The sequence below is a fragment of the Typopeltis vanoorti genome, chromosome 17, assembly GCF_054136105.1.
Source record: "Typopeltis vanoorti isolate ZY-2024b chromosome 17, IOZ_Tvanoo_1.0, whole genome shotgun sequence".
Taxonomy (NCBI): domain Eukaryota; kingdom Metazoa; phylum Arthropoda; class Arachnida; order Uropygi; family Thelyphonidae; genus Typopeltis; species Typopeltis vanoorti.
The window spans coordinates 26976198-26996707 of NC_143565.1; the positions used below are offsets into that span (position 1 = coordinate 26976198).

Here is a 20510-nt window from a genome sequence, read left to right on the forward strand (position 1 = left end):
TCTGGCAAGAAAAAGCACTTATCCTTACCCAAACCCAAATCATGATCAGATTTCTCTTCATGGACTGACCTACACCTCCAGTCTTTCCTGGCACAAACACAATTCAACCACAGCCTCTGCAGCTACCAAAAAAAAACTAGTTTTCTGGAAAAGACTTCACACTTTAACTGCTGCTAACTATAAATCCAATAGAATATTGCTCATATATTTGGAGTGAAGTACAAAATCCTCTCTACAATTGCTTCATGCTATTCAGAAGAGAAAAATTTGGTTGATTAATAATCCTTTAGAGATCTGCCTCAATCCTTCTGCCACAAATGTTCAGTTCCCACCTTATGCTTATTCTACATATACTTTCACAGTGAGTGCTCTGCTGAATTCGCCATTATTATGTCTCTTTCCTCTAAAATCATAAGAACTAAAGCTACTGATAACCAACACCCATTTACAGCACAGCTTGGAATTCACCGAATCAATTATCTGCTCCTCCCCCTTTCGTTACATCTATCTCTGTTCACTGGAATAGTCTCCTCCAGTCTGCCTTTCCCAAAATAATACAACCTTCAGTTGTCCAAAACAGTACTATTGTACTAACCCAAAGTCAAGGATGACCTTCTGGCATGCTTTTACTCCCATTTTAAGATCAGCAGCCATTAAGAACAACTTAATGTATACCTCTTTTAATCTTTCACCAAAAAGTCCTCCAGTCTTGGTAGTATCCCTTCAATTGTGCTCCATAATTTACACCAATTCCATATCATCTTTAAACTCCTTAATGCTTATCTGCACAGGACAGGATTTTGTATTCAAGCCATTCAAAGAAAGGAGATAAAAGCCAGCTATGAAGCTATTGATCGCAATGTACTCACTTCAATTCTATCAAAAAAAATAATGAAGACATCAAACAGTCAATTTCATCACCAAGTCCAAATTAATATGTGAAATTGCTAACATTACGATCTACGGAAACATTTAGTGAAAATCATGGCAACTCAAGACATTTCAGGATTTTTCATGCCTGGCATAATCCACTTACTATTCCTATAATCTAGCATTTGGCAATCCAGTTGAACTGATCCACATACAGTGAATGACTGATAGGACAGTCATTCATGTTGTGGTAAATGGCATCTTTTTTTCAGATTTTTCCACTAATGCTAAAGTGCACCAGGGCTCAATATTTCACTAATACTCTTTCTCCTATTCTCTCACTAAGCTCAAATCCTACCTGCAATTTAAATGATAATGGTACACTCATTCCTCTTTTACATTTGGCAAACTTTAGCAATAATTAATGGCTTAAACACTGATCTTCCTTGCTATTTCTGTAGTTAATTGAAATCAACAATTAACCTTGTCGATTTCAATGCTACCAGAACAGAGTCCTCTCTGATTTCATGTAAGAAATCACACTTGCCTCCCCTCAATTCTTGATAAAACTAAGAACCATCCATGCAAGATGAACTCTCTGCCCCCCCCCCTCCTTGGGCTGACATATGCATATCACATCTACAGCCTCCTCTACCTACGTAGCCTTTTCTGAGTAACATTACTTCAAGACATTTTTCTATCTGTACAACTTCTCCTAACACTGTATAAATCTCAAGTATGGCCTACCTTTGAATAATATTCTTGCACTTGGGATAGTTCACCAAAAACTCTAAAAATGCTTCATGCTCTCCAGAAGAGGATAATCTGGTTAATTTATGTCGATTTCTCTCATTCTCACATATTTACTCCAATAAGCATTTTCATGGATGTTGTTCCACTGTACTGGCTGCTACCATCCTTCATTTTTCTTTAAGCTGGCAAATACATGAGCAAATTCTAGTAAGAGCCATTCACTGTCCAGCTTCAAACATATCAAACCAACTTCTCCTTCAAGTTTATACATTAATGCTAGAAGTATAAGGAACAAGGATTACAGGCCTGACACTCAACCAGCAGTTTATAACTGTAAGCAAAAATTACAGAGATGAATGCTCAGAGAAACAGAATGAAAGACATATTCAGAGATCAAAGGATTAGAAATGGAGGAGAGAACATACTAATGACATAAGGGGGAGATAATCCTACCAAGACCATTTCTGAGATGACCCAACTATGGTGACTGACTGATTGAGAAGAAAAATCATGTAGAATCAGAGAGGACTCTGTTCTGGTATCATTGAATTTGAGTTAACTTTCTTGACTATTGAAATAGCAAGAAAGATCAGTGTTTAATAACTATAAGCACTTCTTTCTTTCAAAAATACTTAACTTTGGAAATGCGGTCAGGAATTGCTTCTCTTGCCTTTGGACTGTTTTTTCCTCATCTCTGATACTATGATAGCCCTTCAAGCAACTAAGTTAGTCATGAATTTTTTCTCCCTAGTTCCCTTCACAAGATCAAAAAAAATCTCATTTTCACTTTCTCTATTCTGCCTGAGCATATGATGGAAACAATCTGAAAAAAAGTTAACAAAACAAGCCAAATGGAATACTACAGAGTAGGTGGCATGTAAAAGGAAAAATTATTGCAGAATTGATTAGTGCAGACAGTAAAAGGACACCTGCAGAAAGAATAGTTGAACTATTGAGTGATCCTTTTAATAATATATACAATCTAGGCAGATATATTGCAATAGTAAATGCAACAGAATCATGTATGAGCTAGAGATGCTAAAAATACTCAAAAATCTGAATGTAAACATAGTAGTGGAAGAAATGGCAATGCCATTGACTCAGTTGTTTAAGTTAATATATCAGATTAATAACAGATCCAATCATTTCAGAGGAGAAGATAATGGTGATGTTTGGAAAGATGCAAGAAAACAGATCAATCCAAGTCACTGTAGTGGTAGTTAAGTTCCTGGAGAAGTTAGGGCAGAAATAGAGCTGACATAGTTTTGTTATGAGATGTCTTATGGACAGCTGTATTGCTGTGTTACAAAGTATGTTATACTTCACAAGAAACTATGTTGTTTTATCCTTTACCCCCCTCCAGAAAAAAATTGAATGCATATTGATGTATCTTCATAACTAGTCTACTTGCATATACAGGCTATGGTCTTTATAACTATTGCCTCAGTATCCCATAATGCAAAAGCATTATGGAAATGGGTTACTACTTAGACTAGTTTTGTCCTTTTCTGAGGTCATATCCAGGGCCTCACCAGATTAGATCGTGCCCTGAGGCAAACAATTAAATATCGTCCCTGATGGAGGATTATAAGACAAAACTATACAAAAATCTCCAATTGCTATTTTGTTTTTATTACAAGAGAAACATTAATGCAAAACTATTACATAATAATATTAATTAAATTTTGCTCTATGGGGATATCACACAATAGAACTGTTTATAAGCTCTTCTAAATTTAAATTAAGCTATGTCCACTTCTATTGATATAGTTGCAAGACCAACTGATCTTTCTTGGGTCATTGCTGTTTGCAAATAATTTTTAATCAGTTGAAGCTTAGGAAAACTTCTTTCTGCACTTGCTATGTTAGCTTAGCGACAGCACCTACCGCAATATGGCTGAATGACCACCCTTAAGCTGCATCATGAGGCAGGCTGCCTCTATGCTACTGGTCATATCAGCAGGAACCAGACAAAAATATCAAGTTTAAATCATAGTAAAATAGTATATCGCCATATTATTAAATAAAGCCAGTCCCCAGATTATGGACAAAGATACATTCCTGAAAATGTCTTTAGGTTGGCCTTTTTTTTCATTATAAATGGCCTTGTAGCAGCTGATGTTCTCACTAACTGCATAATAAATCTTTGTAAACTGCTCAATGTTAGGATCTTGCTCCTGAAGCTTAGCAAATCCTGCTTCAATGAGGCGAAAGGCTTCAACTAATTCTTTTGTAGTAAACTTTCTTAGCTCTGGATCTTATGATTCTTCATGCTCTTGTTTCTATCAGCTGATTCTCTATCTCCATAAGGTCTTCATTGGTTAATTCTTGTGAATGAGACTGGTAAATTAATGACATCATTTTCATTGATGTCAAATTGCAGTATACTGCCACTATAGCTTTTCTGGCTTTGACGATGTCTTCTTCTGTGAATCCATGAAAATCATTGCAGAACTGAGGGCACAGTTTGTTCTTGGGAGGAAGTGAAGCAATCAACAATGAAAGGGGTGATTGCTCCACTTCCTCCCAAGAATCAGCAATGTTTTTGATGGCATCATAGATGTTATAATTCTTCCAGAACTCAAGGTCATTACATCAACTTCCATAGCCCTGATTGCTTGCAGGAGTGTACGCTGTAAGTAATAAACTTTAAATGCAGAAATGACTCTGTTCAATTGGCTGTAGTAACGATGTAGTGTTGGATGGTAAAAATTAAAAATATGACCCTTACATTAGTGAAGGTCATCTAAAGATGTGGGATGTTCAGGAGCATTGTCCAGCACAAGCAGAATTTTAAAGGGAATTTTCTTTTCCAACCATATAAACAACAAGACTAACTGCATACACCATGTGGGTTTCTTTATATATGTAGAAAAAAAAACTAGTTCTTGAATTAATATTATTAATTATCTTCATGGGAGAGCCTTGGGAGTCCATTTGTAAGTACAGAATGCTGTAAGTTGGATCATTCATAACCCAGGGACCACCTCTACTCTGAATTAGAGAGGGAAGTACAAAGCAGATCATACTTGACTTAACAATCCACGATATATTCTTGTTTTACTTTAATTATATTCTTGGATGAACAGCGAGTGAAACAGTTTTCCCAGCAAAGTGGTCAGTGCATCTTGTGCGATTAAGTTTAAGAGAAGGTATGACAGATTGTCTATGAGTCCTTGAAGTCTTAGATAATAGTGATAATAATCAGTATAGAGATTCTGAAAATTGGTTATCTATTTTTTTTTAAGGCTATTGCTTGTATTTTTATATTTTCTTTTCAGTTGCAACTTTGATATATTCCTTTCTAATTCTGTTACAAAATCATTTCATCTATTTTTTCTTACCCATACCCATCTAACAGGTCATTTTACCTGTTATAATACTTTTAATACATAATAATTATTATTACTTGGTATAATACTATCTCCTTGCACGGTGGAAGTTTGAAGTGGCCAAACCATCTATATACAATCCCGCTTCTTTCAGCTTACAATATGAACGGTTTTTTTTTTTTAATTTTTTTCCTTTTCAGAAAGAGACCTAATGTCTTTTTGATGGTATCACTTTGAAACAGTAATTCAGCAGAATACACCTCTCCTATTCAACTGACAACTACCTTAGTGTGGAGAAATGAGTCTACATTCATCCCATTCCAAAAAAAGGTGATAAAAGCAAACCAAGAAATCATCGTCCAATTGCTCTCATTTCAGTTCTCTTAAAATAACCATAGAGATCATTAACAAACTTCACCACCTGGAAGAAACCCAGCTAATTAACAGCTGTCAATATGGACATTGCTTCAATCCACACTCGTGTGGATCCTTCTGGTCTACACTCGTTACCAACTTCTGGACTTGATCAAGTCATGGAAAAATTTGGTAAAACTTACCTAGTTACTTTTAACATTTCTGTATCATTTGATTACACCATAGAGGTCTGCTCAGCAGACCTCTATGGTGCACAGTTTCCTGTTCCCAGATTGTCCTATCAATACAGGAATACCTGAGGACTCTGTATTTTCCTACCAGTATTATTTAGGGACATTAACAATGTATAGCATATATTAATTAGAAAAAAATTTAATAATTCAATATTTCAGCAAAGTCAAATTGCCATATTCAGGAAACAAATCAAATTGATATATGCATGCCAGCCCCATATAAGACAAACAAAAACAACAAAGCTAAGTTTAAAGACCTAAAACAGTGCCCTCCTCTCCTCAGTAGACTGGAATGGGTGTTCTTAGGAGTTTGGCTGAAGTTCTTAGAATTGGCACTTCCCAGATTTGAGCCAGTTTTATTATTACTGATATCTCCATGGAATCAGTAGACTCACAGGAGACCCAAACTATCAAAACAAAATCATATCTCTTCTTGAATTCATTTACAGAATGAAGAGCTCACAACTGAGTCAGGCAATGCATTCCACTCATTCACTACCTGCCAGACGAAAAACTCATTCTCACTCTTGTTAACCACGTTTTTCCTTTATTTCCAGGGATGACCTCTTGTTCTCCCATCACTATCACACAGCTGAAACACTTCCCCTGCATCAATCTTATGAAAACCTTTTAGTAATTTAAATGTTTCTATCATATCTCCTCTTCTCCACCTATCAACCAACCTCTGCAATCCACAAGCTCTCAATCTATCAAGGTAGAGAGCATTTTTTACATCACTCACCAACTTAGTCACTCTCCTCTGAACCTTCTCCACAACCTCCTCATCTCCAAAGGAATCCAGGTGACCAGACCTGAGCATAGTAATCCAAATGTGGAAGTATCAATGCCTTATAAAGGGGAATAATAACTTCCATCTCTGGATGTTAGTGTGTTCCTTCCTCAATAACCAAGTAACAGATTACAGGTAATCTGTATGTGCAATCTAACTTCATTTCCCTACTCACCAACACCCCTAAGTCCCTAGCCTCATCAATCTCATGGAGTACCATTCCATTAATGTAGTACAGAGCTGGTAATCTGTTAATCCCAAAATGCATAACTTTACACTTTTCCACATCAAACTACCATTCATTATCTTTTGCCCATTTTCCCAGCTTATTTAAATCCTGTAAACTCTTAACATCAGCTTGATTTTTTATTGCACTACCCAACTTTGCATCATCAGCAAACAACTGAATATCTCCCTTTAAGCCATTTCCTATATCATTTATACAATTATTTTTACTGAGATTAGGGTAGTTTCTTGAGGTCAAAGCAGATTACAGAAAGTCTTTCATATTTGAATTTGTTTCTGTGAAGTAAGGTAGCCTTTTCCATAGTATCTTGTGGTTGTCCAAGGCATGGTCAGGAAGCCCAGTGACTGTAGTTGTGGAATCAGATATTTAGTCTTTGTGTTTGGCAATTCTGATGTTGGTTATTCTGCCTGTTTGGTCATAACAGGACAGCTTACAATTGCATGGAACTTGGTAGACTCCTGGAAGGACTAGGGAATGTGAATAAGGGATGTTAATTTTTATATGGTGTAAGTGGTTATAAGGTTGTATTTTTATTTTTTTTATTTATTTTTTTTAAATGTCACTTGTTTGAAAAAAAAATGCCCTAAACTCTGATCTTGCTTCTATAGGAGAAAGGACAACCTTGTAAATTAACTTTGTACTATCAAGACTAGGTCTAATTTCTTGCAAGAAATATCACACGACTTCTAACTTTCTATATAATAATCAGGTATCCACATATAATCAAGATCTTCCTTCCAAGGCTGCACTATACCTCTAGCCTTTACCAGCACAAACACATTTCTGCCACAGTTTCTACAGCCAACAAAAAAACTGCATAATTTTTCACTCAAGAAATATTTCTCATTTGCAGAACTTTAGTGCAACTTTATTATTATGTGACACCTCCAGGGAGTCACAAGGGACTCATTGCAGGAGGGTGATCCACTTTGCTAAATACATTTAACTCTCTCCACTACTACTTAATAGTAGTGGAGAGTTTTCCACTCATGGAGTCAAAGACTCCCAGATGAGTCTTTGACTCCATGAGATCTTGTTTATTAATTCTCCTACTGCAACATTACCATCAATGCCATCTACCACAATTACATTCACTGAGGATGTGATGCTCTTGTGGAACATCACATATTTACATTGCTATTTAATGTGGTTATCACTCAAACTCATTCTGCTTCCACATATACTTTTAAACTGTACTTCCATAAATGAAACCCACCATAATTTTTCCCCCTAATTACTACACTAAATTATCAAAACATTTAACAATTCACATTCTCAGTCCTACAGCAACATTTAGATGGTTGATAAATTTTATTACCTGGTGTAAGACAATGCTTACTTACTAGAGGCTTGCAGTTTAAAAACATTTCATGTTTGGTGTCTAGAGCAGAGTTTCAGATTATGTGATCATTAATTCTATCCACAATAGAAGTGAACTATAGTTTTACTTTTACAGATGGCATACATTTGATTGAGATAAACATATCTACTAGATATCTGTTTGTCAATCTTATTCTAGACAGCTGTCTGGAATAATTCTGCAATTCCTCATTCATTAATATATCCTTGTAACTTCTCTCACACACATACAAACTTTTGTCTTTCCTATCCTTCCTGAAAATATTATATTCATTCTTATCAGTAGATCATTCTTGTTCAGTTATGCCAATAACTTCTATAAATCAATGCCACATATACTAAATCATAACCAAGTTGTAAAAAATATGTATGTCTGTTTACACACATAGAGATTATAAAGTTCTTACTTTGTACTTGGAAGGTTAGAAAAAAAACTTGTATACAGTATCCAAAAATCCCTGAGACTGGAAGTTCAATCCAAATAAACCCTGAAAACAGAATTTTTTTTTTTCAATCTAAAAAAAATGACAATGTAAACTATAAATGAAAATAATAAACTGAAGCTCACTACCTTTAGGGGAAAGCAGACAAAATCTTTACAATTGTTTTGCTTGTTGGACGCATCATAAGAATACTGAACGTATCTTGCCTTTCATTAGTAATAGTCATGATAGAAGAACAAAAACAATGTCATAGAAATTGCACACTTTCCATTGTTATTCCTGTTCAAATATTTTCATTATGTATGTTACCTGTTTTTCAGTATTCACTTATTTCTCCTGATATGTAACAAGAATTTTCCCTAAACTAGTAGAGTAGTCAATAAAAAATTTGTTTTCTATCCCATCTAGTTCTTTCATGGGTAGTAATACCAGCAAAAAACTTTCTAATATTTCATTCACATAACTTTATGCTTAGGTAGGTAGATGATAGGATAATTAATCCTATCATCTTCCTAACTTAATCCTATCATCATAGATTGATAAAGGCAACAGGGGATAATATATTAATGAAAGATGGGATTTTTTTTTAAGTGGAATAAATTCAAAGTTTAACTGCACAAAGTTACTTACAATTAAACATCTAAAGTTCTGTAAAAAGTGTTATATATTCCAGAAACTCTTAAAAAGAAGATAGTATGGTTTTAACATTGTTGATTAAAGTTAATTCAAAAAACTAATCTCTGATTGCTTTATGTTTAATATTATGTTCATTATTTTAATGCCGAATTTTCATTGTGGACTCAAAATAGGAAACTTAAACCAACTTTATATTTTGATTTTTCTAATCAGGTTTAAGCAAAAATTTTACACACACAATCAAAGAAGCAAAACAAATAATTAAATAGAAGCTACTTTCTAATCATTAACATAAAATAAACCGTCCACATAATATACTCAAGATTCATAAAAAACCATATTAGATCTATTGTTAATGATAAAAACAGTACACTATACTAATTAAAAAATATTTATATGGGTACTTCATGGAGTCAAGAGACTCATGCTGGGAGACCCACACTATCCGTTAACACAATAACTATCAAATAGCCGGCTTGGTTAGCATATCCGCTCTCCAGCGGAAAGGCTACGGGTTCCAATTCCACTGTGGGCATGGATGTTTGTGAAATTGTCTGTAAAAAAACTAGTGGTGACCGTGGGAAGTAGATGCCGTTGGTGTAGATGTGGTTCACTGTAGTTGGTGGACTCAGTGGTGGAGACAGAGTCGTAGAGTAGATGCCCTCCCTCGATGAGTCTGAACTACCTGGAGGCGTCAGGCAACAATAATATAATTTGAACTACCTGGAGGTGTCAGGCAACAATAATAATATCTCCTTAAACTTATTCACTGTTGGGGTGCTTAAAACTACCTCTGGCAATCCATTGCACTTATTCACCACTCTCCAAGTAAGGAACCTGGTCTGCACACCCTTACAAAACCACACTCTTAGACAACTTCCAAGTGCAATCCCTTGTTTCACCCTATTCACCATGTACTGAAAAATTTCCTTTGTGTCAATCTTATAGAATCCCTTTTATAACTTATGTTTCTATCACATACCCTCTCCTCTATCAGCTAAAGTCTGCAACCCACATACCTTAAATCTATCCTCAAAAGATGTTGAAAGTTTATTTTTCACTTGGTTAGACTATAATAAATTTAGTTTAATCCTTTATCCAAATATGAGCAAACAAAGTTTGCGCCTGAAAGCATCTTCAGGACTGGGTTAAGGTGGTACAACACCAGGGCAACTCGTTGCAAAGGTGGAGCAAGTACCAACACTCCTATCTCAGTATCTCTGTTTGCTCACACTTGGATAAAGGATTAAACTAAATTTATTATAGTCTAACCAAGTGAAAAATAAACTTTCAACATCTTTCTCTAAATCCAGAGTAAATTATTAAAAAAGGGTGGCACACCAATTGGCAATTCCTATAGGTAGAGATGACCTGCTAATGCTTCTGCCTGATATCTCCACTTGGGCCTGGCTCCCACTGAGGAGACCTCAAAGGTCGAAACTAGTCTCAGTAGTGGCCCTTCCCTTAATGCATAACATTAGACATATCCGCAAGGAGATGTGTTTTGCATTATATAGGAGATACTGAGATAGGAGTGTTGGTAGCTTGCTCCACCTTTGCAACGAGTTGTCCTGGTGTTGTACCACCTTAACCCAGTCCTGAAGATCATACTTGGATAAAGGATTAAACTAAATTTATTATCCTCAAAAGAAATATTCCACAGACCTGTCACAAGCTTGTGACAGGTCTGTGGAATGTCTCTGAATCCTCTAAACCACCTCCTGGTACCCTAGAAATGCAGGTGACTAAATCTGTGCACAATAGTCAACATGTGACTGGATCATAGCCTTATACAGTCAAGGGGAATAATAACCTCCAAATCTTTACTTGTCAAAATGTTTTTCAACATCCATTCTCTGAGCTATTTTCTCAACTCTTGCCGGCAAAGGGTGGTCGATTGGTAGAGCCTCTGCTACTAATGGCTCAGTGAAGTAAGTTTGAGTGCAGTTAGTAGTTGGAAGGGGACCAATCGTTCGATGCTGTTGGCACTCTACCTCGATGAGTCGGACTCCCTGGAGGAGTAAAATAATAAATCCTCTGAATTTCAAATCTCTATCCACTATCACTCCCAGATCCAGAGCCTCAATTTCCTGTAAACTAGTACTATCAATATAATATGAAATGTGTAATCCTTTCATTCCAAAATGCATTACCTTACATTTTACAATATCAAATTGACAACCATTATCTTTTGCCCACACTGACAATTTATTTAAGTCATCCTGCAAGATATCTATATCACCTTTATCAACTATTGCCTTCTCCAGTTTTGTATAATCAGCAAACAACTGAATATTCCCTCTCAAATCTTCTGCTATATCATTAATATGCAAATTAAAGAAATAGTGGTCCTAGTACAGAGCCCTGAGGCACTCTACTAGTCACCCTTATTCACCTTGATTCTACTCCACCATACACCACCCTCTGATTCAAGAATCCACACCATTCTCCTATCCCTGCCACCAATCTCATATCCATTCCCATTTGTCCCAGCTTATATAATAATTCTCCATGTGGTATTCTGTCAGATGCCTTTTGCAAAGTTTAGCAGTATCATAGTGTATCCAATTCCGCTGCCACCTTATTATAAAATGTGAATAATTAATGATGAAGGAACTCCCTTTTACAAAGCCATGCTGTCCCCTATAAAATATCATTCATATCCACCCATTCCTGAATTTCACTTTTAACCAACTTTTCTGATACTTTAACCATTACTCAAGAGATATTAACTGGTCTTATCCTCTTTCCACTCCCTTTGAATATTGCCAGAGCTGAGAATTAGAATAAATAACTAAGTCAGAGGTACTGCCAGTTCACTTGCACATTCTTGTAGCACACAAGCAGACATACTGTCCAGGCCCACTGCTGTATTCACACTGATATATATTTTAATATACTGTGTGCCTCCAGTTCATCTACCTCAATTCTGAGAAATGAGGTAGATGAACTAGAGTGATCACTTAGTAACTGAACTATTTCTTCTGCTTCTGTCACTTTCCTACAATCAGCACTGAGAAAAGTAATCTTTCCATAATCATTCTTTCTCTTACTTTCTATACAGTGGAAAAACTCTTGGATTTACTTTGGACTGCTTAGCTAATTTTCTTGAAAAATCTGATTTAGCCTTTCTTACCTGTTACCCTTCTTGCTTGCGGTGTGCTTATGAACGTGCTGATCACCTTTTTGTTTATATTCCTTCCACATTACTTCCTTTTTTGTAGCTCTTGCTTTAAACTGCTATTCATCCACTTCTCTACCCAGAGAAGTGGATGAATCTCTACTCAGTCTGATACTACTGCACTAAAACAAAGCCCTTACTGCTTTTCCATACACTAATGACATTCATTCCATGTAGCTTCTTATGCCTTGGCATTTCTCCAAGTTGCCTCCTAAGATTGTCATAATCATTCCAAACCAGCTTTGTAGTTTCTCATAAACCCTTTCTTGACTGAAAATTCCACATGTTGGGCAACTTCCCAAGACAAGACTGCATGGTCAATTTCCCCAATTGGAGATAGCAGTGCTACTGTAATTATAGATGTATCTGGTAATAGAAAATTAGAAGATCTAACACTCGCATGATTTTACATCGAACTACTTTCCAGTACCTCCTTCAATTCTTACAGCAGACTACATATTGTTCTGAATACTCCATATATCTATAGTGTTCTAGATAGCTTTTCTCTTGGCACCTAATCATGGCATTTTTTTTTTTTTTTTTAAACTATTTGTTGTTATTGCTGATCTTGACCACTATTTGGTCTGAACTCAGCTTGTTCTTCTCCAAGTTTCTCTTCCACAATTTTTCTTAGCTTCTTCTCAAGTATGCTTGCATAAATCTTACCTGGAACACTTAGAGAAATTTCTTTCACTCTCGTAGAGATTTATTTCCCTGTTTAACTTGAAAACTATGACAACTACTAATAATCTGGAATTCGAACTTCTGACCAGGTCTTTCGAATCATGCAGTGCAGCCACTGTAAAACTTTTATACCACCATATTTGAGCATTTCTGTTTGACTATCATTTACTTCAGCTGGATTTTGACATCTCAGTATACACATATACACACACATACATACACACACACATTCTTGACTGCAACCCCCTGAACATCTACTACTGCCATTGCCTTGTTTCATTCTAGTCTTTCAAAGTAATTACTTTAGACATCCATAACATCTTTAGTTTCTCTTTTTCTGTTGCCTGTATTATCTGATTCATTTTACAATAATCTTTCCTCCATTTCTAAACTTTTTCAATAGCTTATATAATATTTTGCCACTTTCATATTTATCTTCTATATTGTAACCAAAGTCTTTGACTTGCTTAGCTGCTTTTACATACCAATTTACTTTCTTACATATTTCTTATTTCTCAAAATACATGTTGTCTATTGGTTTTTCAATTTCAATGAAATTCTTTTGCAGGACTGATTTTTTTTTACTTCTTGCATCCACTATGGAATTCTTATTTTTCTCTCTTTGCAGAGAACTTCACTGCATATCTCCCAAGCTGAATCGATCAATGTTTTCTTTCTTTTGGAGTTTGCTACTAGAGTCCAAGGTCAAATCTTTCATTTTTTTTCTTCTTCAATAATTTGTATAATTAAGTCTACAGTTCACCTGTAGCTGCTCAAGTTTAATTCTTTGTAAAACTTTCTTATATCCCCTGTATAATCTTGTATTCTGAATCAAGATGATGTCACTATCAACTATAACAAGTGACACTTTTATTTTTTGTGTCTTCTCTTCATGTGAACTAGTATTAGTACTAGAATATGGAGTTAGTAATGACTAGACAGTTACATGTCCTAAACAGAGATCCATTAACTTTGCACTTTTCTCCATATATATTCATGAAACATTTCTACATGCCTGGGATTTATTTCCTACCGTGCTGTTTAGATCTCCAACAAGGACCAGATTTTGCATTTTTCTTTGTCAGTTGCCTTCTCTTACCACTAAAAATATTCCTTCACTTCTTTGGGAGAACCTTCTCTGAGACTACAGGCCAAAGACGTTTCAATGTCCAATTTCCCATTTTAAAAGCTGCCTGCATAACTCTGTATGCCTTAACTCTATATTCCTAGTAAATCCTTTATTTACATTGTACAGAACAGTTGCAAAAATCCTGCATTAATGCAACAGTTGAAGGAAAAGTGAAATGATAGAAAATTAGTTTTATCCTTAGAAAAGGAGAGTTTTCTATTTTGGACACCTACATTAAGTTTAGATTTTAGTTTGATAAAGTGGCATCAGGCCTGATAACAGAATTCGACATATCAAACTAAGCTCTTTGCTTTATGCAGATGATGTTGTACTCCTAAACACATCTAGTGTATTTCCAGGATTCTCCAACTAAATTGGAATAACAGAGATAACAAATTTGACATGAAATTAGCAATAACAAAAGACCAAAAACGATGAAAATAGGCAGGAACATAGAAAACTTTGGCTGCATTCTGAATGGAGATCCTGTAGAACAAGTAAAATATTTCAGCTGTTTAGACACAGATTTTAGTGAAAATGGCAGGTTAAATCTAGAAATAGACAACAGAATAAGCAAAGCTGGTATGGTGGGTAGCCAGCTGAATAAATTTATATGAAATAAGAGAGAAATCAACCAAAACACTAAACTAGCAGTATACAAGACAGTGTTCAAAGCAGTTTAAGTTTCAGATTTGAGAGGTGGGTTAGACATAAAGCAGTTGATCAAAGACAAGAGACCACAGATGAGAGTTCTGAGAAAAATTAAGGAAGTGAACAGATGGCATCAATTGCAGAATTATATTAAAAGTTAAGTAGAAAGGAACTTGACACTATTAGCATTCAAGAATGTATAAGCAGAGCTAATACAAGATGGTATGGTCATTTAAATCAAATAGGTGAGGATAGGTTAGCAAAACAGGTGTTTGATGTCAAGATGGCATGACAGAGATCCAGAGGAAGACCAAACTCTAGGTGGATTGATTCGGTCAGAAGTGCCTTACAAGAATGAAATGTTCATTATGACAATATTGGAGTGCTCACAAGGAATAGACTGATATGGAGGAAAATTGTGGATAGAAGATTAATAATAATTTAAACTTATTATGTAGTACTGTCATTAACCTGAACACACCTTGGTACATAAAGAAATTGAAGATAAATGAACATTATTTAAAATAAAAATAACATCTTCCACAAATCCTAAAGAGTTTAAGTGTTTGAGCTGAGACAAAGCTGCAATTACTGACTGATTCAATATGCATACTGTAGGAGAAATGGTGTGCAGTATAGTGTTTTTGATGATAGAAAGGATTTGTATTTATAGGATGGATTACACTTAAATGGATTTGTTGTTAGGTGGTTAGAGAGATAGTTTTCAGTGAATGAATGAATAAATATCTGGAGAAACTAAGCATGACAGGGCGACTCCATAGTCCTTGGGCAAATGCATTATGGTGAGAGACTAACTGGATAACAGAATATTAGTAAGCATATGTGTGTGCACATGAAAGAGAATGGAATGGATGATCCTATGGACAGGAAGTCTAGTTTGGTCAGACAAGAAAAGCAATAACTACAGCAGTGGGGTAAGGAAGTTGGTTGATGAAACAACCAGGTTTTATTTTAAGAGCTGCATTCAAATCTTACTATAATGAACACTAACTTACTGCTTACTCACTATAACAAATTTCTTAAAAGTCTCAACCAAAGCCCCCACAGGCACAATGCTAAAGAAAATTAACTACAGTATTCACCTGGATTTCCAAGTTCCCAATAGTGAGAAATGATAGTACTTGAATATGAGTTAGCTAAGGGATAGGTTATTATGCATATTCTGTAATACAGCACTTCCCAAACTGTGGGCTGCAGGCCCCTTGGGGACCGTAGGTTTTGTTGAGGGGAGCCATGAAATAATGAAAACAAATTGAAAAATGTTTTAAGATTAAGTAGATTTATTTTAAAAGAAACTTATTTAATTTTTATTAAATATTTCTTTTTCATTATTTTTTATATTTTAATGGGAAAAAAAATCTCATATTGGTGCAGGTTCACAAATTTTTCTTCCTGCATATTTTGGCACTGAATATTAGTAAATATATGCTTATTATAAAGTTTCATTTCAAAGCAGAAATCTAAGAACTGCAGTTTCAAATATTTCACCTGATACTGACTTTTTGTGTAGCAGTATTGAAACATATCCATCACATTAAATTGTTATTAAACTTCTTGTTTTTAATTCTTACTTTGTTTATTACTAATCGTTTTACGTTTCATGTGCTTGTACTGCAAATGTACAATAGCAATATATCTATCTATATAAAAATATGAGATAAATGTGCCATGTCAAATGTGTATGTAAGATGCTAAAAATGTAATATTTGCATTTGATTTTTGAAATATTCGCTGAATATGTTTTGTATTGAATATAAATACAATAAATATTATAATAATATGTCTATATTAAGATTTTTTTTGAGGGAGCCATGAAATATTTTAGTTTCTCCAAAGGGGGCCCTGACATCCAGAAGTTTGGGAAGCACTGCTGTAATACATGAAGAATCAAGAACACAGGTTATGAATTTTTATTTGTTATACATGAAAAATCAAGAACATAGATTAAGAAAAATTACCAATTTTAGTGAGAAATAGCAGGATAATTTTAAAGGAATAGAATGTGATGGGTACAGTTTACTTCAGGAGGAACAGGAAGGATGGATAAGGTTGAGAGAATTACAAATGACTTAGAGGAATTCAATCCAACCAGAGGAAAATCCTGAATGATAGTGATGACAGAACAAGTACTATAAGCAATGGTTTTGAGGAGTGTTTGGTTAGGTAAAGGTATAAGCCAGGTTCATCTAAAGGCAGAACTACATAGACAATGGATTACAGGTACAAAGTAGGATACAATCATTATGGATGATTTAGACTATGCATTTAAACTAGTAAAATGCATCTGCAAATCAGTATAAAAAGAAGGTAGCTATTTTTTCCCTCCAATTGGAGGGAAAAAATAACTACCAATCACAAGTAATCACAGACATTAATTTGGAAGGTGGAAAATCATAAGAGCTTTGAATGGGAAAAAAAAACACGATACATTATATACACACACATAAAATGAATGAAAAAAATATATATTTGTGTGTGTGTGTGTGTGTGTGTGTGTGTGTGTGTGTGTGTGTGTGTATATATATATGATCTGATGATGTCTAAAGAGAGAAAGAGCTGACTGCATCCCTAGAATCAGAAGAAATCTTATAGAATTAGATGGATGAATAATAATTTGAAGCTAAAATTGCGCACACACACACACACACACACACGAGAGAGAGAGCTACTAACACATGTGCAGGGCTGCATTTACCATTAGCCGCAAGATGGGGCCTCATTTTAAAACCTTACTCCTCACAAAGAACAATAAAAAAAAGTGTAGTTATAGTTGCAAAATAAAACACTTTAAATATTAAATTCATAATATAAAAACTAAAGGCCACTGAAAAATTTGTGAGGCCTCCCACTTCCATTTGAAATATATTCTTTCCTTAGAATATAAAACTAACAGGAACTCTGTATTCCATAAAATTCATGTAACGTTACCATTACTTTGCTGGACGTGTATATATACATACATATATATATACATATACACACACACACACGTCCAGCAAACCTGGATAATATTCTTATCCATGAAAGAATATGGATAAGAAGTGTAGTTTGACTGTCATGTCCATTAGAAGTTGCAATAATCTTTCATGCTGAAAATAACACTTAACTACATTACCTGGCGTACGTAGTAGCCATGTTCTGTGGCATAGAGCAAGAAACGCAGTTGCTTGCCATTTGTTCGGTAACCAGAATCTAAGTTATCAGACTAAATATACCTACGAGTTATATTCATTTTGCTGCTAGTTTTTAACGTATAATTATAGTTTTTAATACCAGCATAAAATAAGAAATCGTTTCATACTTTTTTCACTTCGTATTGTATCACTCTGGAAAATCAATGTCACTATCAATTTTTTTTGCTAATTATTTTAATCACCAATACATTAAAATTCTCCAAAAACTTAATTGTTTGACAAAAATAATTATCTTCAATCATTTTATAAATTCATGAAAATCCAAATCTAAAAATGAATAAAGCCTCCATCTGCTCCAAATTAAGTTTCCTATTTTATTCATAATCTTAGTTAGAAGGTTAGTTATCGTACGTAAATCCTGAATCTTTCTTTCAGTACACGTTTTTCCCGCTTCCTATGCAGGGTTCGTGTGTTACTTAGATGCGACTTCTTGTTAGTACCACTCCCAACCAACTTGTCACCTAGTCTGCCGTTAGGGGGTATATTTTTGACTGTAGCAGTGCATGTTCAAGACTGGTTTGCCTGCTTGTGGGATGAAAAATGCCAGACAAACTCACGGAAAAAACCCTACTGCCCACGCCCAAGACCGGCTAACTTGGCTATGCCTGAGGAAGATCAAGTTCTTCGCATCTTTGGCAGGAATCAAACCTAGGACGTTCCTTCCCCAGGCATATGGTTGCGAAGGGCAAAGCCACTAGGCTAACCGTGCAGACTTCCATTAAATCTTGAATCATATCATGTAATGCACAATTTTTTATAACGTAATCTGTTGGTTTTTCATTTCAACTTTCTTGGTTTCCCCCCTAATCACTTTCTTTTAGGGTTACACCATCACTACAAATCAAAATAATCGGCAGTTATGAAGTCAAATGTTATGAACATATTTTCAACTAATTTCGATATGTTTTGAAGTAGCGATATTTTCCCTACAGTTTCTTTCGAAAGATGTGTAGGTGCATGCGTCAAAATGAAATTTTATTTCCAAAATTTTCATAACAGACTTAATTTGCCTTTAATGGTAAACTCCCATCCCAAAATTATCACCACACACAAATATTGCTAGATAACATGCGAGCACTTTTTTTGCTTGAATTTGTTATTTATCCAAAGTAAATGTACTGTTGCAGTTTTAAGCAACAGACAAAAGGCGTAGAATCTCTGATAAAATACCATTGGGTATAAATTAAAAAGACTCGCAATCGGAAACCCCACATAATGTAGTTTAACACCATTTGTTGTTCATAAAAATAAATAAAAAAATCTTTTCTAAAATTGAAATGTGCGACCCATATAATCTTATTTTGCAAGGAAAGTTTCAACAAATTTCAATAAATTTTTATTGAAATAAATATCATTTATTTCAATAAAAGTTATTTAAAAAATATAAATATTTGATATAATATTTCCAATGCAAACAATTTGATTATTTTTGCACATATGAAATTCGTTTTTATTTGGAAAGAGACAATAAGTAAATTGTGCAGCAAAAAAGGGTCAATCCAAGAAATACAGTGCACACAACTACAATAATCTGTTAACAGTGGGAGGTTAACTGCATTTTAACAGATGCAATGCTGATGAACATTGCCTTTTTATTAGGTCAAAGGGATTTTGAGCATATTTGAGAACAGATATATTCAACATAACATTTCAGGAGAGACAGGGAGAATAAAATGGGGAGGAGGAAGTGTTATTAATGATAGCTGATGAGCTACAGCCAAGGAGAATAGAAGTGGAACTGCAGAATATAGAAAAGAGTACATTTGAGGCCATTTGGTGTGAGATTGAAACTAGCAGAACAAAATATATAGCTGGGTGCTGCTATAGACCAGGTGATGGAATAGATGGTGCAGATAGTATGCATAAGCAAATAGAAGAAATGAGTGGAAGGAGGATAATTATTATGGGAGATTTCAACTATGGTAACATTGATTGGAAAAAGAAGAGGACACATGGGAGGAAAGAATTGGATTTTGTGTTAAGGGATAACTATCTGCAACAGTATGTAAAGGAAAATACTAGGGGTCAGAGAGTGCTGGACCTAGTAATTGCATCCGAGAATTTGGCTGTAACAAATATGACCATGTTGCCACTAATTGGTGAGAGTGATCATAGGGTCTTGACTTGGGAGGTGGCTAAAGGTGTGGAATTTACAATTAAGACAGGGTACATGTGGAATTATCGGGCTGGAAAGTATGACAAGCTTAGGAGTTTGATTGGTTCAGTGCCATGGCATGTACAACTGCAAGGGCTGGCATGGGAGGAAGGTAAGTGTTTGCATGAAGCAATGGCTGACTATATACCTAGAGTCCGAATAATAAATCAAGTTAGGGTTAAATGGATGAATAACACCATTAAGCTTGAGCTGCAAAAAAAGAAACAATGGGGGGAATTTAAGGAGAAAGGTGACCAGCAGGCACATAAACGGTATAAAGTGCAGGCCAGAAGGGTAACGAGTGTGGTAAGAAAAGCAAAAATGGATTATGAAAGAACATTAGCCATGCAGGCTAAAAAGAATCCCAAACAGTTTTTTCGATATTTTGCAAGTAAAAGAAAAAATGTATATGGCAGAATGATTTTAAAGAATACCAATGGTAGGGAGGTAACCGAAT

The 20510-nt window shown here is 35.0% G+C and overlaps 1 protein-coding gene across 1 annotated transcript in view; it reads right to left on the reverse strand.

The window, feature by feature from the left end:
- The window catches only part of LOC150097235 (sodium-independent sulfate anion transporter-like), a 217815-nt gene that overhangs the window by 138517 nt on the left and 58788 nt on the right, over window positions 1-20510 (reverse strand). The window contains exon 5 of the mRNA XM_090407626.1: window positions 8395-8447. Coding sequence (XP_090263752.1) covers window positions 8395-8447 — 53 coding nt within the window. The remainder of the gene's footprint in view (window positions 1-8394; window positions 8448-20510) is intronic.